We start from the raw sequence: 22,272 nt of genomic DNA on the forward strand, positions 1-22,272 counted from the left end.
CCACCATTTCACGAATTATCCATTTCTAAGGAAAAAATCATCATTTCCAATAATAAGTCTCTATGACATCTACAGATGAACACACACACCAACATAGGTTCCGGCCAAATTTTCACAGAAGCACAATGAGGGAATGGTGAAGATCTTTCTATATGTATTATATTATCAAAGTAAAAAAAAAAACATGGAATGATTGATGATTAAAGAAAGGTAGACGATGAAGAAGATGAGGGCCGCTGTTGCTGCTTCTTGAAAATGTCAGTGATTCTATCCCAATCTTTCTTCTCTCTTGCTTCCCAGTAACCTCCTAGATACCGATAATTCCCTTCTTCATCCTTTTCGAACCATCTCGGTTTCCATCCTTTCTCCTGCAGCCTCCTTGCCTGCAACACACAAACGGTACACTCTTCTACATTCAGTTCTATGCTACTTACCATGCTCATGCACAATTATGTATATAGTCAAGATTAACAAATTTTCCTGTAAGATTTTGTACCTGTCTCTGTAGCTGTTCAAGTCTCAGTTTCTCGGCATTTGCTGACTCATATTCACCGTTTTCTAAGTGTCTTTGGTCTGGTCTCAGTCTTGAATCTGTTGGAGGCAATTTGTCTATCATCCCAGGAGTTATCTCATTGAGAGAGATCGCAAAAGGGGAGAGATTATATCTTGTTTTTGTAGGAGATTTGTCTCTTTCCCACAGTAACACTGCTTCTGTCATTGGATCATATCCCTTTGGTTTTGTTGTCGGATCTCCCAGTACATAGTACATTGCTTCATCCCATTTGCCTATCAGTATAGCTACTTTCTCCCCGGTTCTGTTGTCTTGCACAAACCCATGAACCTGCATTACCAAATTCCATTAAAGGCCGGTTCATACGAGCAAAAAGAGAAAATTAAAAATCATTCTACTACCTGACGTGGGTTTCGATCTATGACTGACTGCTCCTTGAACTTCAACCGGCAGGAATAATTGCTACCGCCTTTGATGCGCATGGTTCCATAATGATCGCAGTAAAGTTTACCAAGGATGATGTTGTATATGGAAGTGGTAACCTTGCTCCATTGATATATCTCACCATCATCAAATTTTAATGTCAAGACACCCACTGGGTCAAGCTGGATTGACCGTCCCCAAAATTTTCCTTTGATATTTGAGTCTCCCCAGAAATTCCAACCTTGTCCCTCACAATGGCAAGCAACAATCATAGGATGATGACTCACCTGAACAAGAGAATTATGTTGGCAGAAAAGGTGAGGGGTTGCGATTATATATGTCTGATAGATTTAGAAAGATAATCTGTTGTAACATTTTTTCACATTTCATGCATGATTTTTCAATACAGCTTCTGCAATAAAAGAGGAGAATGCTGTGATGGTTAACTTGCCTTCTCAGAGAAGAAACGAAGTCCTTTATCTGGATAATCAGCTTCATAGGTCTCCCCAAGTAGAGGATTGAAAGGTTTGCATTGCCTGCCTTCCGTGGACGCATAGCCAGATACGGCAAACGCTGCTATGTTTAGAATCCTCATCAATTCATTACCCTGAAATGAGAACGATTGTTAGGCGGCCAGCAATATAATGTTATGGACATTTCAAACTAGGCCAGCAAAACAAATGTTTTGGAAAAATATTCCATATCAGAATAAACCACTCTTTCCTGTATTGTACTAAAATAAAAAAGGGCTGAATGACCTGACCTGCTTCCCCCACTCAAGTGCTCTGTCTATCAAGTATGAGTACTCCAAATCCTCAAAGCACTTCTGCAGAGAAGAGAGAGGCTCATTAAAATATACGGGGAGACAAACTCCAGACAAGTCTTTGCCAATGTTTTCTTTGATGATTGACCATAATCCAACTGGCTTTTCCTTCTCCTTTGGTTCCGGTAGGTTATCCCTTCTTCTGACATATGGATACTGTGGAATTCTAGCGGGAACTTGCAAGCGGTCAGAAAAGAAGGGGTCTTTATCGTAGATAGATCCATTTCCTTCAGCTTCTCTGCTACGGTAAGAAGCACTTCTCAGTGCTTCGGCTGATAGGATATCATTTGTATCAAAGAAAGCTACATCATCTTCCTCAGATTCAACATCTGCTCCATCTTGACTTTCATTATCTGCCTCAGAATCGCTTGCAGATACCTCTGACATCACTGAATAGAAATCTGTAGGAGAACAATGATTTAAAAACGTTAAAACTGTCTCAACTGAGTCAAGGAAGAATTTACAATCAGCCAGACCTCCAATCGTTCCATATAATTAAAAATTAGTAAAGATAATATACACATCAAGGATCCACAAACATGCAGCTGCAAGCGATGTAATGTAACTCACCACTAAATCGTCTTCCCTGTCCACAGCAAGAGTCATGCTCCTTTGTTTCATCAACAACAGTAGTTTCCAGCTCTATTTTCTCGGTCTGCAAATGATTTTTTTAAAACCAAATCAATTATTCCACTGTGAAGCTGAAAAACTGTAAACCAAGTGAAGCAGACGAGAAACAGGAGGCTGGTAGTTGAATATGTTCAATGTGAAATCGCAGTGATATAATTTGATTAAACTAGAGTCTATGGCAGCAAGAAACATATAACTCACACCCAAAGAATTGTAAAAGTTCGAGATAAGTAGGTCCATAGCAAAATGTGTTCATAGGGAAGAACTAACACATACCTCTAACTGTCTCAGTGTATCCAGTAGTATAATGTGTTTCTGTGTGAGAACCTTCAACCGGTTCTGCAGCACAGAAACTTCCGAAAGCATAATGGCTTCACAATCTTTTACTACTGTTTCACCAACGCCTTCCTGCAGTAACTTTTCACGCAACTTCTCAGTCGAAACAACCGCATCTTCTGAAGGTAGGATGTCGCTGCTGGCCACTCTAGGAAAAAGATCCTTGGCCACCTGCAAAGCTTCTACCCAAGCTGCTCTATTTTCTCTCGATACACAACGTAAATGAAGAGTCTTTGTACCAGTAAATATAGCAAGCCTTTTGTCATCAGACTTGCTCGCTCGAATCGAAGAAACCTACAATAATAAAGCACTACAAACTCAGCTGCCAGCTTAAAGGAATGCAGAGTAAAAACCCTAGTCCCTAAATAATTTCCATGCAACACCAAAGCACAAACAAACAGTAAGCAATGAGTTGGTTAAAAGACCTTCAAATGTATTTCTCCGAATGGTTTACAAGGCCTTGAAGCTGCTACTGCAGAAGCTCCAAGGCGGTTGCTACTACCGCAGCTAGCTTTCCTAATGTACCTCACAGATTCCTCACCAATCACCCTAACACCCTTATCTCTAGACGGATTCATCACAATCTTATCAGGTCCATGGATCTTATAATACGACAAAACACCGTCCTCCAGCTCAAACCATCTAGCTCTCCACCCTTTCCCATAGTTCACCCATTTATACATGATCCCAGCAACACCAGCTCCAGCACCGACGCCATTCCCAAAGAAGAAACATCCTTTAGAAGAAGAAGAAGACGCATCTTTCCCCTCGAGATTCACGTCATCTACTACTTCAGAAGAGAGTCTCTCTAACTGATCTTGGCTGATCCAAGACGCCTGAGTCGAAAACGACGGCTTAGAAGCATGGTTACTACCAGATTTCGTTACCGGAAGAGCTTCAAACCCTAACTGATGATTCGCTGTCCCCGCTGATGATTTAGCTACGACGGAATTAGTCCGGTCATCAATCGAAACCGGAGCAATGCAGCAAAGAGGATTCATAATAATCTCAAAACAATCGAATCAAACAACATTGATCTCAAAACTACTACGAATCGAACATTTGAAGCCAGATCCTAAAACACCAACCGGTGATCAAGCTCCAGCTGAAGAATCTGAGATCCGGTGATGGAGATCGAAGAGTGTTGAGTTTGAACTAGAATTAAAAAAAAAAAAAAACGAAAAGCAGAGAGAGCAATGAAGGTGAAGAAGAAGAGAGAGATAATGGAGATTTGTCAGAGAAAGAGAGAGGGCTCACAGATCCAATTTAAGGCAGTTGTCAGTAAAAATTTGTGTTTGTGCAGTGTGCAGAGACTGCAGAGAGAGAGAGAGAGAGGGAGCATCTCTCTGAATCGTTTAAAAAAATTAAATCATGAAATAAATAAAAAAGGTAATTATTAAATTACTATTAATGCTCTGAGTCAACATATAATTGTGTTTTTCAATGGACCAATGCTAGTAGAGGATATTAGATTATGTATCAAATTTCCATATTTGTTTCAAACAAAAATAAATTACTAATTGGTACTCTCTTTTTTTTTTGTTTATTGGTCTCAATAACCAAAATATTCGGTACCAATACTCAATTACATATTCAAAATATTTTGTGTTTTTTTTTTTTTAATGGATTAAAGTAACCAAGAGTTTTACAAGAGATGTACAAGTAGAACATTTCAGTTGCGGCCCACACAAGCCCAATAAGGGATTAAGTAAAGAAGTTGAAATGATGGTCTTAAGTCCACGACGCCATAATGGGATGAAGACGAAGGAGTTAATCCAAACTCACCAAATCCGATCCATTTTAAAAATTCCATCACAAAAAATTTGTTGGGTCGGGTTATATTTAACCCAACTCATACACCGGATATTCCATATTTAATAATTTAGATTTTTAGAAGATTTGATTAAGATTTATAATTATGATTCTCCTATCATCTTTGTTTGATTTGTTTTTAACTGTTTTGAATCATCATATAACTAGCATTATGGCCCCGCTATGCAGGAACAACATAAATGTCAATTTACATCATATTTCAAAATATTTTGGAAAAATCAAACATATGTTTTTTTTTAATGGAAGTGCATTGAATCCATTAGCTATGTAGTTAAATTTCAAAATCATGAAACAAATAAGTTATTGATGGAAGATGACAAACTTTTTTTTTTAAACGACAAACTTTGTGAGCATACTACATAATGATTAATATAAAAAGTTATCTATATATATGTCAAATACTTTCGTTATAGTGGTTTCATCAGTTAAAGTAGGAGAGGATTTAGAAAAATGGATACCTTTGAGATCATGGGGAAGTAGTGGTTGCTAAAAAACTGGTAATATTATTTATTTTTTTTGTCAAATTTTTTTCCAAGAATAGTAGAATTGGATTACGTGAAAGTGAAAGAGCAAAAGTTGAGAGTTTTGCCACATGTCAAAAGGAGAGTGTTGCAGTTTTTGTTAAAGTGACTGTTGCTTTAGTATAAATAGATACATAAAGTAAAAAAAAAAATCAATTTTTTTTCTGCATATACTGTGATTCGAAATTTAAAAAACGGACATATATTATCCAATTGACGAAAATGTGTGTTCAACGTTCTACATCGATTAAAATATTTAGACAATGATTCAGAATCATATCATAAATAAGAACATTAATAAAATAAATGAGTTTTTTGGCGGGATGGGTTTGGCGGGACGGGTTTTTGAATCAACAATAATAAAAAGATTAAAATATCATTAATCCGCCGCTTCAATACGGATTTAATCCTTATTTTTTTTAATACAAATCACAGGACGAGTTAAGAAATTACGGAACGGGTTATATTTCGGAAATGATTTATATGGCGGACGAATTTGAATCAATATTTATATACCGCTTTAATACGGGTTAAATCCTCAGTTTATTAATAATTATCTCGTGGACTCGTGGTATACCGTTACTTAATAACAATTGTAAACTATAATATAAATAAATATGTTATAAGGAGATACAATTTACAAAATATTTTTATACTAACTTTAAAATTAAATCATCCCGCGGTGTACCGCGAGTTAAAATCTAGTAAATTAGTAATAGAAGTAGAACTTTGAGTTTTATGGTCATGATTGTGAAAATAAGTATGTTATGTTTTATACTATCAAGAAATGATACTCAACTAAACAAAGAAAAAAGCCATGAGCTTGTTTTGCTTGTGGGATATTTGTGTGACCTTGTACCACACAAAAAAAAAAAAAAAAAAATTGTGTGTGTGTGTGTGTGTTTTTTTTACCTAAAGTTTAAGAATCTCATAAATGCTATGACTTAGTGAATGTTGTATTTCGTGAATAGAATAGCAGAAATCCATATCCCAATATCATTTAGATTTTAATAGAATCAGAGAATCAATGGTAACTAACTTTTTGAATAACAAAATATTTTGAATGAAATTTAAAAGTTTCCAAACCAGTAATAATGGATTTTTACTAAGAATTTGATAATTCAAGAACCAATGCCAGTGAATTGTGAAAAAAATTCAAAACCTATAAAATAGCAATTACCCCTTTACTTATTGTTTAAATTTGAGAAATGGGTACTATATAAGATATACTAAAAGCCTAAATAATAGAAAATTTTAATTGAAAACAATCTACACTATTCGGTTTCCGGATGTTCAAGTGTAGTTAACCACATTGTTTCTAAAAGACGAGGAACCATTTTAGATCTCAAGTGATAACAAGACTTCAGTCTCAAGTTCTCATGGGTTTTGTTCGGTAGTTCAAGCGTCGTTATCACTTAAGATCTAAGATTGTGTTTGTCTTGGCTTGACTACACATCCTAATCATCAATAGGATTAAGTTAATCCGATTAACAGTAATCATATATCAAAACATTACTGTGTTATGATTACCTTTCATATTATCGAAGTCCCCAATTAACTTGGTTTGTTACAAAGACTAATATATATATTTGAGGTGTTTAAACTTTAAACACACACACCTTTGAAGTTTGAACAAACCAAACAAATTTTGTAATGATGATATCAGTCCAGTATGGTTCAATTTTATTGAAATTTGTTAAGATTTTTAAATTAGACTTGGTTATTGAGTCGGTTTGGTTCAGTTAAACCAACTTAACCACAAAGCATAAGGACGAAGCCAAATTTTAAAACAGTACTACTACTAGTTCATTTGTTTTTTCTATCGGAAAAATCTCCCACGATGAAGTACAAATCGACGACGGCGACTTTGTCTATGATCTGAGTTCGTTGAATTTCACGGGAATCTCTAATTTTCCGGGAAAATCAATTCTGTTTTCTCTCCCCTTACATTGTTTCTCATAGCCTACGAGTGAGAAATTACGCGGTAGCTTGTCGGAAACTCAACTTCCGTTGACGGAAGGTGCGAGAAATAAGCAAGCTTAGGTTCGATCGGAGGGTTTTCTAGTGTTTTAAGGGTAGAGATAATCGATCTTTGATTGGATACTGTTTTGGATCTCCAGTCGCAGATCCTTCACCCTCTGGTGATCTGCTTTTGCTTTAGAGATCGCCGGCGTAGTTTCTCTAATGGATCCGACTTCTCGACCCGCTGTTGTCATCGACAATGGAACCGGGTACGTTTAATTGGTTTATGCGCTTAACGTGTTTGATGAAATGCTGCAATTAGATCTTCTTCCCTTGGTAGATTCATTCTTTTGTGTGTGTGTGTGTGTATTGCAGGTATACTAAAATGGGATTTGCGGGTAATGTAGAGCCATGTTTTATTCTACCAACAGTAGTTGCAGTTAACGAGTCGTTTTTGAATCAATCCAAGAGTTCTTCTAAGGCAACTTGGCAAACTCAACACAACGCTGGAGTTGCTGCGGATCTCGATTTCTATATCGGAGATGAAGCCCTTGCGAAATCGCGGTCTAGTAGTACTCATAATCTTCATTATCCAATTGAGCATGGTCAAGTTGAGGATTGGGATGCTATGGAAAGATATTGGCAGCAGTGTATATTTAACTATTTGAGATGTGATCCAGAGGATCACTATTTTCTTCTTACTGAAAGTCCTCTTACTCCTCCGGAAAGTCGAGAATATACTGGAGAAATTTTGTTTGAGACTTTCAATGTTCCCGGGCTTTACATTGCTGTTAATTCAGTTCTTGCACTTGCTGCTGGGTACACAACATCAAAGGTATGTCGCACATTTCTTTTCTCCAAGTATTTAATTTCTTTGCTGGGATGAAATGATATGTGTTGGGCTACTTGCTGTCAATTTTTCTTGTGTACTGTATGAAATCATTTTATTCGAGGTGCTGGACAATGTATTTGGTTTCCATGTAGTTAGTTCTTGACTATACACTATTCAGTTTTGTTTTGAGGGGGCTGAGTTACAAAATTCTGTTAGTGTAACTCCTCTAATATTAGATTTAGTAACTATTAAACCTGTTCTCTTGCCTTTTGTTCTGTTTTTTTATTCTCGCCTCTTAATTTGACTTACAGTTCTTCTTAGTGTGAGATGACAGGGGTTGTAGTAGATGTTGGAGATGGGGCAACTCATGTTGTACCTGTTGCAGAAGGTTATGTTATTGGGAGCTGTATCAAATCGATCCCAATTGCTGGCAAAGATGTCACCCTCTTTATCCAGCAACTCATGCGGGTATGCATTAATTTATCTTAATATAGTTTTTGTCTTCTTCCATAGTTGTTTTTCAATCTTTCTCTGCGACATTTCAAGTTTTCAAAGGTGCATAAGTTGTTACACGAGTATAATCCAAGTTTTGTGTTGTATGGTAGCTCGTTTTCCAGTTTATTTGTGTTAAATGTTATACTCATATACTGGCTGAAGTTAATGTATTACATTCGTGGAACTTCTCATTTCAATGTTTACTGTAGGAAAGAGGTGAGAATATACCACCAGAAGATTCATTCGATGTAGCCCGTAAAGTGAAGGAAATGTACTGCTACACTTGTTCTGACATCGTAAAGGTAATACTTAGTGGTTAATGTTTAAGTCAAATAACTTTGTTTAATAAGTGATTGCTGGCCTGTATGCTGAAATCGCGCGACGTTGGACAGAGGAAAATAGAAAAAGAGCACTGAACATTCATATGGTTGCAGGAGTTTAATAAACACGACAAAGAACCAGCAAAGTATATTAAACAATGGAAAGGTGTAAAGCCAAAGACAGGTGCACCATACACTTGCGACGTGGGATATGAACGATTCCTTGGACCCGAGGTTTGTTACCATCTCTCTGTTATAAAAAGTTGTAATTTGATAAGATGACCAGAATCGGAGACCGGATTTCTTTACTGGTGCATGAGTTTGTGGTATGTCAGTAAGCTGTTCATGATTTGTTATCGATTATAAGATATTTTCAGCACTCTGTTTGATTACTGAACGGTGTTGATATAAAATTATGCTCTCTCAGAAACTAAAACGAGGTAATTACTCAGTCATATTATGTTAGAAAAGGAAGTTAACTGGAAGTCTGGAACTAATTCTTATCTAGTTAGAGTTCAGCTGTCTCTACTGGACCCATAGGAAGCTAATGTCCTTTGTATCAGTGAACCGAGAGAGTAACTGGACAGTGGAAAATAATTTCCCTTATTGTTCTTGCACTTTTGTTCTGCTATTACCAATGAGTAATGTTGAGATTTTGTGTGTTACAGGTATTCTTTAATCCAGAGATATACAGCAATGACTTCACAACTACTTTACCAGCTGTGATAGACAAATGTATTCAGTCTGCACCAATTGACACACGAAGAGCTTTATATAAGGTTTGAAACACAGACTGGTCAGAGTTTTAAGATCATTTCCAAACCGCGTTACTGATGAATTTGTGAAATCATTTCAGAATATAGTGTTGTCCGGAGGTTCAACTATGTTCAAAGATTTCGGAAGAAGGTTACAAAGAGATCTCAAGAAGATTGTTGATGCTCGTGTTCTTGCAAATAACGTTCGTACTGGTGGTGAAATTACGGTAGAAACTTTACATGATGTTCTGCAAAATAAAAGTATTATATATAACCTGCTTCCCTTATTAACCTGTGTTAATATTTAAAACCACAGTCTCAACCGGTGGAGGTTAATGTCGTGAGCCATCCAGTCCAGCGGTTTGCAGTTTGGTTTGGAGGCTCAGTCCTTTCATCAACTCCTGAGTTTTTCGCGGTATGGAAACCAATTTAGAGATCCGCTAGTTTCAAGCTAAACCTCATGGCTTAATTGTTCTGAAACAAGATGTGTTTTTTGTTGTTGTTGTTGTTGTTGCAGAGTTGCAGAACGAAAGAGGAGTATGAGGAATATGGAGCAGGCATATGCCGCACAAATCCGGTGTTCAAGGGAATGTATTGAAGCTGCTTCATAAGTAATTCATCAGCAGATCCTGTGAATGTTTGTTTGAAATACTTCATTTCAGTTACGTTAGGGTTCTTGAGTACACACAGTGTAAGCTAGGTTTGATGTAGAAGGCATATTATTTTCAGACAAAAGTAAAAAGAAAAAGTACGAGAAGGCAGATTTTTTTTTTTTTTGCTCTGTTAACTTACTCAAAGTTCCGGATTATCAATTGTCTAATTGTGAAGTTTTCATTTTTCTTAAGCTTTTTCTTGCAATATATCATATTCATATCATTGTTCACCATTTATCTTTTCAGGAGTTGTTACATTAGAGGTAAATTCTCAAGGTGAAGGAACACACATGATAATTAAGTTTTTTTTTTTCCTTTAATATGTGTTTTATTTTTATATAAATTCGTTAAAAATATCAATTAGACATGAAATGGTAAATTACACAAAATCAATTTTTTAATTTTTTTTACATAAACTCAAAACAAAATATCTTTTAATAGGTTTTTGTATTAACGCATAAAAAAAACATGTAAATAAAAAAGTTTGTTACGAGATACTGTTGACATGACGGTGAAAAGAAGCGATTTCTTTCATTTGTTTCTTCTCTCTATCGGATAAGAAAGAAGAACATCTCGAGTCTCGACGAATACGACTCTCTCTTCCTCCGATCTCATCACAACTCTTTCGTTGAAGCTCTGATTCTCCTCGGTAAAACAAATTCCGGAGCTTGTCGGAATCTCAACGGAGAAGGCGGCGAAGCAACAAGAAGTCAAAGTAAGCAAGCGTAGTTTTTGTTTCTTTTCCTTTCGATCCTCGATTTCACGAGGCAATTCGATTTCAAAGCTTTCTAATGATTAATCCATGTTCTTACTACCTCGTTGAACTGTAACTTTCCTCGTAGATCTAGTTTATGTCTTTATCGATTTTGTAAGAACCCTAATGTTTTAGATTTCTCTGTTTGTTCAATTTCTTCATTGTAAATCACACTATGTATGTAATTTGATCTCCTCTATATGGATCTTGTAACACCCTTATTAAAATCGTTTAATGGAGAGCTAGATCCCCAAATTTTCAGATCTATAAGCTAAAGTTCTTGTTTTTATTTTTTGGAAGTACACAGACATATCTAATTTGATGTTGTTCATCAATGTCTTGTATTGAGTCTGAGCCTAATTGAATAGGCAGAGTTGTAATTTCTTTTGAAAGGATGTATTTTTGTAAAATTCTGTGAAAGGATGTATTGTTTTAAGTTTTTTAATCTTCTTGTATTTTTCTGGCCAGTTTGTATAAATTCAATGACTGAAGAAAACGACTATGGAGGTAATCAGAAGATACTACATCAAGGAAGTGGAACTATACCTGCGCTAGCGGATGAAGAACTTATGGGAGACGATGATGAGTACGATGATCTGTATAGTGATGTTAATGTTGGTGAGAGTTTCTTCCAAGCTCATAATCAGCCTCAACCACCAGCTCAGGTCGGTGGTACGGGTAATGCAAGTCTTCAAGCTCAGACTAGTCATGTTGCTGCTGAACCGAGAATGGGAATTGTATCTGGAGGTACGGTTGAAGGGAAGTATCGAAACGATGGGGGGCATAATGGAATCAGTGGACCAGACACAAGATCAGATGTTTATCCACAAGCTTCTTCTTTTGGAGCAAAAGGGTTGAATATTGATATCCAATCCAACAAAATCGGACAACAAGGATCAACATCTGTTGTGTTAAACAACCATGGTTTTTCAGGGAATGCGGTAAATGTGCCTGAGCTGCCTGTGCATAACCCCTATGGTGCTCCGCCTCAAGGTGCTCAGCAGATTCCTGTTAGCCAGATGAGTGTGAATCCAAATGTAATGATGAACAAAAGCCCTACGCAGCCATTTGTTGTGGACAATGGAAACACCATGCTTTTTGTTGGAGAGTTACACTGGTGGACGACGGATGCAGAGATTGAGAGTGTTCTTTCTCAGTATGGAAGAGTCAAAGAGATCAAGTTTTTCGACGAGAGAGTTAGTGGCAAATCTAAAGGGTATTGTCAGGTTGAATTCTACGATTCAGCTGCTGCAGCCTCTTGCAAAGAAGGAATGAATGGTTACATTTTCAACGGTAAAGCATGTGTTGTAGCCTTTGCTTCTCCTGAAACACTGAAGCAGATGGGAGCTAATTTCACAGGGAGGAACCAAGGACAAAACCAAATTCAAAACAGAAGGCCTCTGAATGAAGGAATGGGAAGAGGTAACAACAACAACAACATGAATACGCAAAATGGAGATGGTGGAAGAAATTATGGTAGAGGTGGGTTTGCTCGTGGTGGCCAAGGAATGAGCAACCGTGGAGGTCCTTGGGGTGGTGGAATGAGAGGTAGAGGGCCAAACAACATGGCTAGTGGTTCTGGTACTGGGCCGTATGGGCCTGGACTAGCTGGTCCTGCATTTGGTGGCATGATGCATCCACAGGGTATGATGGGAGCTGGTGGGTTTGATCCAACATTCATGGGTCGGGGTGGTGGTTTTGGAGGGTATTCAGGTATTGCCTACCCTGGGATGCCTCATTCTTATCCAGGTGTTAATGCAATGGGAATGGTTGGGGTTGCTCCTCATGTCAATCCAGCCTTTTTTGGCACGGGAATGGGAACAATGGGTAGCGCGGGGATGAATGGAGTTCATGCAGCAGCGATGTGGAGCGAAGCTAATGGAGGTGGTGGTGAAGAGGGTGGTTCTGAATATGGTGGGTATGAAGATGAAACCCAAGAGAAAGAAGAAAAGCCATCACGAGATAAAGAACGGGCTACCACGGAACGTGACTGGTCCGAGAACAGTGGTGACAGAAGACACAAGAGTCACCGTGAAGAAAAAGATAGTCATCGTGAGTATAAGCAGCAGAGAGACCGTGATTCTGATGAGTTCGATAGAGGACAATCTAGCGTGAAATCTCGAAGCAGATCAAGAATGTCAGAAGATGATCATAGGTCCAGGTCAAGAGATGCAGACTATGGAAAGAGGAGACGAGGTGACTGAGAAAGAACCTCTTATGTTCTTCGTCTCTCTCTTGCTGCATCTAAACGAGGCCATTTTTAAGTTACTCTGCTTACTAAATCTATCTCTTTAGTCTTTATTATCAAATGTTGGATACAATGTTTCTCTATACTTTATTTACTGATAGTCAGTCTTTGGAGACGAGCATATATTTGTAAACTATGTTTTGTTTTATTGATGGTTCTACATTTGTTATTGTGAATCATCATAGCTTCAAGAATGTCGTTTGGTTAAGAGGAAAAAAATGAAAGGAGACCTTTATTATTTGCTGCATTCAAGCTATTTTTTCTTTTCTCGCAATTTCAGAATTATTAAGTATGTAAAAACTGAGAGCTTTGGCATTCGCATCAAATCATCCAAAAGTCTTACCACAGTTTTACATTCTATACATTACATTTACCATCTAAAAATCTGTACAAAGTTTTGTTTGTCCAGATTCTATAGCAGATTTGAGTACTCGTAGTAAACCACAAAGAGAGCTTCTGGGTAATCCTTGGGAAGGCTATTGATGTAGAGATAAAATCTGAACAAATCTTCCCTTGAAGCCGTCCTTGCATCCACCACGTCGTTATCACCCGCAAGCACCCACAAGTCCTCTGAGTTCACTCTCTTCATGCTGCCTCGACAAAACGGGCATGACTGAGACTTCAAGTTCCTGCAGATTTGAGAAGCAATGGAGATTTAGTAAATGAAAGCTCCTTCATCAGGTCGAAAAGGTCTTAAAATTAAAGTGTGTATGCATACCAATTGCGGTAGCATTTGATGCACATAGAATGGCAGCAATTAGGCAGCACCATTTTGGTGCAAGTTTCTAAACAGATTCCACATTCTTCTTCACGCTCTAACCCGGTATTGCTGAATCTACTACTGCGAGACTCTTTTGTTATCTTCTTGCTGAGTCTTTTAATGTCAAACCCGATGTCTGCGGTTACCAACTCGTCTAAGTTGCTGTGTAATAGCTGAAGTGATGGCAGTATCACACCTACAAAACACAAGACATTAGTGACAAATATGGAGACACAAAGAGACTCATATTAAACATTCAACAGCATTCCCATTCTATACACCCACAATTTCTCCATCGATCTTTTAGTAAATGAAAATGAGAAACCTTAGGAAGAAAAATGGCCATGTCCACAAAAAGCTTAAGCCAAAAACATGAACATTATAACACTTGTGATCAATGGTTCGGGGTTTGCTTACCGTAGAACTCACTAATAGTTGCTTTCCTTCCGTGTGTGGTAAGCTTAGGTTGTCCATCAGACTGGACCTATAAATTGGCAACAAAATGAGAAATTTCAGCCACCAAAAACAAAGGTTATAGTCAGGACATCGATATCCCCAATAAAAGACGACATTTTGAGATCAAAGAAGACTTATAAAAACTAACCTTGTAGACAAGAACATGAAAAAGGTTTAAGTAGCGAGGAATAAGACATGAGCAAGAAAGATCAATCCACCGAAGCAAGATCAATAATAATGAAGCAAAGTTACTATGAACCAGTTTCATCTGAAGCCGCACATTGTTCTTCCCCATTGGAATTGCTTCTGCCCTGAAAAAGATATAAAGCTCAAAGTTCTCATGCACAATTCATCGAACAGAACATGTGCAATAACAAACATGAAACCTTGCCCACAAAAAAAGCTTCTAAATTTGCTTAAATTAGAATATCAAAACCAACAACAATTTTCCAGATTTTTTACATTTGTGAAAGCTTTCTAAAACTAAACTAAAAAGTCCATCGGAGTTTCCTAAAATAACCCAATTTGATGAGAAGACCTAAAATTCTCAGCTGGGTTTTCAATTTTGTCACCAACTATACTCTTATAGCTCAACAAATCAAACAATTTGAAACTAAAGTCTTAAACTTTATGAGAAACCCAGAAAAAGGACTTACAAAGAATTAGCGTGTTGAACATCAGCTTCCAAAATCTTCAAAGATTCATAGTACGAAGAAGAAGAAGATGATGAAGAAGAAGAAGATATCGCCAACTGATTATACATATCTCTCTGTATTTGTGATTACAGCAAAGAGGAATCAATTGAAGAAAATTCCCAGAAATATAAAGACAACGAAAGAGAATAAGATGAAAGAAGAAGAAGATGCTAAAAGTGAAGGGGAGATTGGTCTGATTGATCGGAAAAAGGCAAGAACCTAAAAGACAAAACAAACAAGCTATAAACACCGTAAGAACACAAGTCTCACTTCTTCTTCTTCTCTCTCTCTCTTTTTGCTTTTTTTCTTTCTTTTTGCCTTTTTGATTCTTTGTTTCACGGTTGCTAGCTTTTTATTTATATATTAATCATGTTTGAAGAAATACGAATATTTCTTCTTAATGACAAAATTAAATATGTGTTTTCCTGGTTTAATAAGCTGATTATTATAAACTTTGAGTTGAGATGGTTTTTTGTATGTGAATGTATAAATTTTTATTTTTTTTTTGTTCAAAGTGGATGAATATAATTTAATAGCTAGTCGCTTTCATTCAAATTGTAACAGCTTTTGGATTAAATACCTAAAGTGAATATAGACAAAACAAAAACCAAAGTGGAAGAACGCGTATACTTTGCCTCACTAATAAAACATGCTTTCCCTAAACCAAGAATAAACCCAAGATTATTCGATGATCTAAAAGTAGAGATGCACACAAAAACCAAAGTTAGAAATTATTTGAATCGAAACTAAATTTAGTTTGTATAAAAGCCTACTTGATTTTTTAATAATTTTAAACAAAACAAACTAAACTTAATTATTTTTTGTTAAAAATTCCAGACTTTTGACTCATATAAATTTTCTTGGTCAAAACAAATACTTGAATACTTTGTCAATACTAGACTGTTTTTCTAAATAACAAAAGATGAATCAAACAAACTTTAGGTTACCAAACTCAAATGAACGAAAAACTAATCTAAGTTAGAAAAGAAAAAAAAATTAAGTAATGTATGCTGTAGTACATATTCAGTTAAATTTTATTATTTATTATCTAATATTTTTCAAATTAATTGATACTGATAAAATTTTATTTTAATTCGATAAAATATTCTCTGTATGAACAAATGGAAAAACAATAAAATTAATATCAAATAGAGATGTTTTTTTCCGGTAGCCAAAGAAAGCCAACTAACATAACACGAGGAAACCACATCAAGGAAACTACTCCCAACAAGGTCTATCCAACAAGATAATCAACACCACATTGTCTTTGTAGGATCCAAAGAGACATGTATTTAAGCTTCATATAGGTCTTACTACGAGTCCAACTGCTGGACACAACGTAAATTCGCTAGCAAAGCATCTCAAACGTGCATGGAATTCTCTACGGGACAAACCAAACACCAACGAGCATTGAGAGACGCGTCAACCATGCAAAAAGCACACACTCTCATCAGACATACATGACACTCCACATAAGCTACTTGGACGGAACCACAACTATCGATGTCACGTTCCATCCACGTAAACGACACTCCATAGCCTACTATTTTACAGCTAGCGCAACCCAGTCAAACCACCATAAACCAAATCAACTAATTTTAGCTATTGTTGAGTCAAGAAATTAAAGAGACCAAAATAGCAGGGGCGGATCTAAAGAGGCTGAGGGTGGGGCACGTGCCCCATGCTCCATATTGAAAAGAAAAAAAAATTTGTAACACAAATCATAATTATTTGTTAGGTCAAGTGGCGATTTGTATATCACACTAGTAGAATTTGTAGATTACGTGTTCGAGTCCTAAAATTGTATTTTGCTTTTTCATTTTTTTAACTCACGTTCACTTCTCTCTTTGTCTGCACACATGACACATCTCTTTGTTTTGTTTATTCTTGATTCTTTTCATATTTTTATATTTTTTTATTGGTTGTATACATTTCATTCCAATCTTTTATTTATATACAAAACATATTAATTCTTTTGTATTCTATATAAAAAATAATTTTAAGTCATGTAAACCAACATTATCTACATTCTTAAATATTATATAAAAATTATATTTAGTGAATTTAGTAAATTTATTCTACTAAAGTATATTTTAGAAATATAAAAATCTATGACAATGGTATTCTTCATAAATTATTTTTGCAAATTTTTAGATTTTAAAAAACTCATATTATTTAAAGTTTGATATGTGCCCCATGCTGATAGTTTTTCTAGATCCGCCACTGCAAAATAGCCGCCGGTGTTCTTATATGTTCCTACGAACGTGTACAATATTCCAGAGAGAGTTTAATTAACCATGACTGATGGAAGAAAGGCTACAAAAACACTTCCTTTCTATATAAAAAATCTTTGCCAAATATACATGATTTAATCTAAACACTAATCAATATGCGAAGCGGGAAAAACCTAATTTAAAACAAAAAGAACGCAAAAGGCTAGAACGAAATAACAAAAAATTAAGAGATAAATATCAAATATCTTTTTTGATAAAATAAATATCAAATATCTTGTGTGTCAAGAATCTTTTTGTTTCCTCATGACCAAAAAAGAAAGAATCTTTTGTTTCCTAAATTTGTGTTTTTTCCTCGATGAAGAATTTCGAATGCATTTAATAATTTGTTTTCTTTAATCCAAAGGCGGTGGAGATTGTGGAGTTTTTAAGAATGATAAGCAGTAAGATCACAAAGTGAATATTGATGTTTAAATTTGGTCAAGATATATAAGTCAAGACAATTGAATTCAAATTATTGAAGATTTTATTCCATTTTTCGAAGTGTCTATATTGCTTTTACTTTTCTTCAAATTTTTGTTCTATTTATACTTTGATTTTCCTAATTCTATCATGCCTATATATATATTAATGTATAAATACATACGGTACTCTTTCTTGCTCATATGTAATAAAATTTGTAAAATGTAAAACTTACTTATGTAAAATTGATTCGATTATTACTGATTGATTTAGTTCCATTTATTAATTTTGATATTTATTTCCAAGTTTGACCCGATCTTGAGCATTAATTTTAAGAGATAATTATATATATGGTTTAGCTATATATTCGATATATGAATAAGATTTTTGTTTTAACATATGAAAGAGCTATTCCATACTCGCAGAGAGCATGATGGAGGCAGAGCAGCAAGTGGTAATGGCATCATCTTCATCACTAAGAAAGCGAAAGAGAAGAAGAATGAGAAGAATAATAAGGAGAAGAAGAAGAAGAAACGAGAAGCGAGTAAAGGCTCCATCATCACTACCAAACGACATCGTAGAAGAAATTTTCTTAAGATTTCCGGTGAAAGCCCTAATCCGACTCAAGTCTCTCTCAAAATATTGGAAATCAACGATCGAGTCTCGCAGTTTTGAAGAGAGATACTTGAAGCTCGCTAAGCAAGCCTGCATGGATCATCCCAAGGTCATGGTCATCACAGAAGAAGATCCCATAAGAGAAATCGGGTATCGTCCGTTCACAGACATTGGTTTTAGGACGATCTGCTTGGAATCGGCTTCTCTTCTATCCTATACTCGTCTCAATTTCCCTCAAGGGTTCTTCCACTGGATCAAAATCTCTGAAAGCTGTGATGGCCTTTTCTGTATCCATTCACCAAAATCACATTCTGTATATGTAGTTAATCCGGCTACACGGTGGCTCCGCCTACTTCCTCCGGCTGGGTTTCAGATTTTGATCCACAAGTTTAACCCCACGGAGCGTGAGTGGAATATAGAAATGAAATCAATCTTTCATCTAGCATTCGTGAAGGCCACCGATTACAAATTAGTGTGGTTGTATAATTGTGATAAGTACATTGCTGATGCGTCGAGTCCAAACGTGGGAGTCACAAAGTGCGAGGTTTTTGACTTTAGGGTAAATGCTTGGAGGTACTTGGCTTGCACTCCAAGTCATCGGATATTTTATGACCAAAAGCCAGCATCTGCAAACGGGTCGGTTTATTGGTTTACGGAACCATATAATGAAAGAATCGAAGTAGTGGCTTTTGATATTCATACCGAAACATTCCGGTTGCTGCCTAAGATAAATCCGGCTATTGCTGGTTCAGATCCTCACCATATTGACATGTGCACTCTGGATAATAGTTTGTGTATGTCGAAAAGAGAAAACGATACTATGATCCAAGATATTTGGAGGCTAAAACCATCAGAAGACACATGGGAGAAGATTTTCACCATAGATTTGCTTTCTTGTTCTTCTTCTCGGGTTGAGATTCGCGATTATTTTAATTAGAGACAGAAGGATTTGGTTGAGCCATCCACACCAGTGGCAGTATGCAAGAATAAGAAGATTCTACTCTCACATTGCTATTCCCGCGGTCTGGTAAAATATGATTCCTTAACAAAGTCTCTCGATTCTTTTTCCTACATCCTTGGTCTAAGAGAAAAGTTACTTATTTTCAAAGTTTGATATCTCATATCTAAATAAAAGTCTTCTACTACTACTACTTTGGAATTAAGAGACAACATTTCTTATATATCCTTCTTTATTTTTGTGTTTTGTTTTCTTAATATGTGCTAGAGATGTATTTGGCTATGCTTAATTGTGTAACTCAAATTTTCATTGTGTAGATTCTTATCAAAAAAATATGTGTTAGAGTTTCTTTCTTTCTTTTTCCTAAAGAACTGGTTGTAATACATGATGATATACATCTTAACTTAAGATAATTATCTCTACGAAATCATAATAGCTTTTTCAATCTTCGGACAAAGACATTCCAAGTGCTGCCTAATAAGAATCCGGTTTTGCTGATTCACATCCCGACCATATCAAGTTATGAACATGTGCAGTCTTGCTAATCGTGTATGCATGTCAAAAAGAAAGGGCCACAAGATGGTACAAGAGATGTGGATCTTCCAATCATCATCAGAAAATGCATGGGGGAAAATTTTATACCATAGATTTGCGCTCTTGTTGTTCATGGTCAGAAAATGTCATTGGTGTGGTTCGGCCAGTGTGATATGCAAGAACAACAAGATCCTCCTTTCGCATCGTTATTCCGAGGGTCTAGTGGAGTATCATCCCCAAACAAAATCTTACTCTTCGCTTCATGAACTTTTTGTCTATGAAAGAGTTGCTTCTTATTTCCAAAGTTTGGTCTCTCATGTCTAAAAGTTTACTTACTACCTTTCATTTGTTTGGACCATTTCTTGTCCTTTACTTAAATCTTCAAATTAAAGTGTTTTATCTTGTTATTTTAAGACAAATTTTTTTTGTTTCTTTCACTCATCTCGAGAATCAGACAGTTTGTTCAAAAAAATAAATTATTAACACACTCAAATCCCTCTGTTTCACAAAAAATATCGTTTTGGAATTATTATTTTTTGTTTCAAAGAGAATATTTTTTTAACATATTCAATGCAATTTTTGTAACTAATTTCCATATATGCCCTTATTTAAATCTAAAAAACTTTTATATTTAAGTTAGAAATTTATTACCAACCGCATCATATCACATATATAAACAACATTTCTAAGGAATGTCTCTTTTCAGTTTTAACTAAAAACTATTGACAAAAAAAAAAGAAAAATATATTAAATAAAAGTATGTTTGTATATTTAACTCATTTTTAATATGGGTAAAATGTATCAAAATGACACTCTTTATGAAACAGAATAAGAATAAGTAATAATAATCATATACATTTCATTTTATCGTAATTAGCTGTATTTACAATACCAGATCAAACACATCCACGCTATAATAATCCTTTATAATAATAATCAAACCATTAAAAATCCCTTTGTAAATTACATACCATCTTTTCTTTTGGGACATAAAACATTCTTCTTACTTGATCTTCAAGGTAACTCATTCTTCTTATCCTTAACTTTCTTCCCATTTCCATTTCCTTTCTCGAGATTGTTGATCTTATCTGCTTCTCTTTGGACCTCACTCTCTGGTACTTTAAAATCCTCAGCTATTCCCTTGATCATTGTCTCACCGTATTTCCTAACAGCAGCAAAATACCTATCTATTCATCATTTTATCTACCTATCTTTCTTTTTTCTTGCAAACAATTTTATTTTACTATAGAATTGAGATTATGTGAAGAAGTGAAGAGGGAAGGATGCATTTATAGATGAATCAAGGTAAAGAGGGCAAGAGCAAGGGGAAGGGAAAAGCTTGAAGAACATGTAAACTTCTTTTAGTTGATTCATTTTCGTAAAACTAATTAACATTATTTGGTTTAATGTCTCAAATTCAAGTCTATAATTTGTATATAAAGAAAAAATGTTTATGTTTTGCTTATATATCGCTCATGTTTTGCTTATTTACTTATTTGTTCAAATTGAATTCCTTTTAAATTTTAGAACAAATATATGTATCAATAGATATGTAGATCTTTCACAATTTCACAATTCATTCTTAAATTTAACTTGATCTTTCACAATATATCTGTTCTAGTTAAAATGTATCATAAGATATTTGACCTTTTTATTCTTATTTTATTCACAATAGAACTCTAATTTGAAAATAACTTTTCTCCTAGACCAAAAATTTCAGATATGAGAGATCAAACTTTGAATATAAGTAACTTTTCTCGTAGACCAAATATGTCGGAAAAAGAAATCGAGAGACATTGTTAGGGGATCGTATTTTCTAGACTGAGGGAATATATAGCTATTCGAGAGCAGAATCTTCTTGCTCTTGCATACTTCAGTGGTTTCTCGTTTCTTCTACTTCTTCTAGAACCATCACTACCAAACGACGTTCCAGAGTAAAAGATTTCTGGTGAAAGCACTAATCCAACTCAAGTCTCTCTCAGAACAATGGAGATCGACGATAGAGTCTCGCCCTTTAAACAAAAAAAAATTAATACTAAGACGATTACTTCAATAAAATCAACCAACAAAATTTTTTGAATCACATACCACATACACGGAACGGAAGTACGAGAGTTCTTTCCCTAATTTCCTTATAATAAGACATGATGACATGTCGATAATGACGTGCAAGAGTTTGGGTTTGCAAGAAAACAATTCATACATGTTAGTTACGTTTTTTTTTTAATTACCTTAAGGCCCGTAGGAAAAGAAAATTGCAATTACCGTTAGATTATTTTGTACAAGTGCTAAAAAAACCCAGGTTTACATGATATGTTAAACAGATTGCGTGGATTAAAGCATCACTGGTAACTGGTAAGTGTATTAATTAGTTTAGAACTAATGAAAAGGATGAACCTCTTCATAAAAAAATTCCACTTACTTATTCTACAAAAACAAGTTATTGTTTGGTAGTTATTCTTTAT

At 35.5% G+C, this 22,272-nt stretch overlaps 5 protein-coding genes across 5 annotated transcripts; 3 read left to right on the plus strand and 2 right to left on the minus strand.

Moving 5' to 3' along the window:
- Window positions 1–26: 26 nt before the first annotated feature.
- LOC9326053 (oxysterol-binding protein-related protein 1D) lies at window positions 27–4,072 on the minus strand. Its single transcript, XM_021011632.1, has 8 exons — window positions 3,149–4,072; window positions 2,664–3,017; window positions 2,328–2,412; window positions 1,698–2,158; window positions 1,386–1,541; window positions 913–1,221; window positions 497–841; window positions 27–383 (listed from the first exon to the last, which is right to left on the minus strand). The coding sequence occupies exons 1-8, from the start codon at window positions 3,722–3,724 to the stop codon at window positions 201–203; spliced, it is 2,469 nt and encodes an 822-aa protein (XP_020867291.1). The 5' UTR covers window positions 3,725–4,072; the 3' UTR covers window positions 27–200.
- A 2,722-nt stretch (window positions 4,073–6,794) lies between these two features.
- Window positions 6,795–10,285, plus strand: LOC9328794 (actin-related protein 3). Its single transcript, XM_021014238.1, has 9 exons — window positions 6,795–7,308; window positions 7,415–7,874; window positions 8,193–8,339; window positions 8,576–8,668; window positions 8,801–8,920; window positions 9,355–9,465; window positions 9,543–9,668; window positions 9,758–9,856; window positions 9,959–10,285. The coding sequence occupies exons 1-9, from the start codon at window positions 7,262–7,264 to the stop codon at window positions 10,037–10,039; spliced, it is 1,284 nt and encodes a 427-aa protein (XP_020869897.1). The 5' UTR covers window positions 6,795–7,261; the 3' UTR covers window positions 10,040–10,285.
- Window positions 10,286–10,528: 243 nt separating this feature from the next.
- On the plus strand, window positions 10,529–13,334 carry LOC9326054 (cleavage and polyadenylation specificity factor subunit 6). Its single transcript, XM_021014231.1, has 2 exons — window positions 10,529–10,809; window positions 11,317–13,334. Exon 2 carries the CDS (start codon window positions 11,331–11,333, stop codon window positions 13,050–13,052), a length of 1,722 nt encoding a protein of 573 aa, XP_020869890.1. The 5' UTR covers window positions 10,529–10,809; window positions 11,317–11,330; the 3' UTR covers window positions 13,053–13,334.
- Window positions 13,335–13,386: 52 nt separating this feature from the next.
- Window positions 13,387–15,431, minus strand: LOC9326055. Its single transcript, XM_021014233.1, has 5 exons — window positions 14,969–15,431; window positions 14,461–14,623; window positions 14,274–14,340; window positions 13,815–14,052; window positions 13,387–13,725 (listed from the first exon to the last, which is right to left on the minus strand). Exons 1-5 carry the CDS (start codon window positions 15,073–15,075, stop codon window positions 13,509–13,511), a joined length of 792 nt encoding a protein of 263 aa, XP_020869892.1. The 5' UTR covers window positions 15,076–15,431; the 3' UTR covers window positions 13,387–13,508.
- Window positions 15,432–18,130: 2,699 nt separating this feature from the next.
- On the plus strand, window positions 18,131–20,122 carry LOC9328795 (putative F-box/kelch-repeat protein At1g13200). Its single transcript, XM_021014232.1, is given in 2 exon segments — window positions 18,131–19,382; window positions 19,385–20,122. Coding segments are annotated over 2 exon segments (1,311 nt in total). The 3' UTR covers window positions 19,444–20,122.
- The last annotated feature ends 2,150 nt before the right edge of the window (window positions 20,123–22,272 follow it).

The sequence above is a fragment of the Arabidopsis lyrata genome, assembly GCF_000004255.2.
Source record: "Arabidopsis lyrata subsp. lyrata unplaced genomic scaffold ARALYscaffold_1, whole genome shotgun sequence".
NCBI classification, from domain to species: domain Eukaryota; kingdom Viridiplantae; phylum Streptophyta; class Magnoliopsida; order Brassicales; family Brassicaceae; genus Arabidopsis; species Arabidopsis lyrata.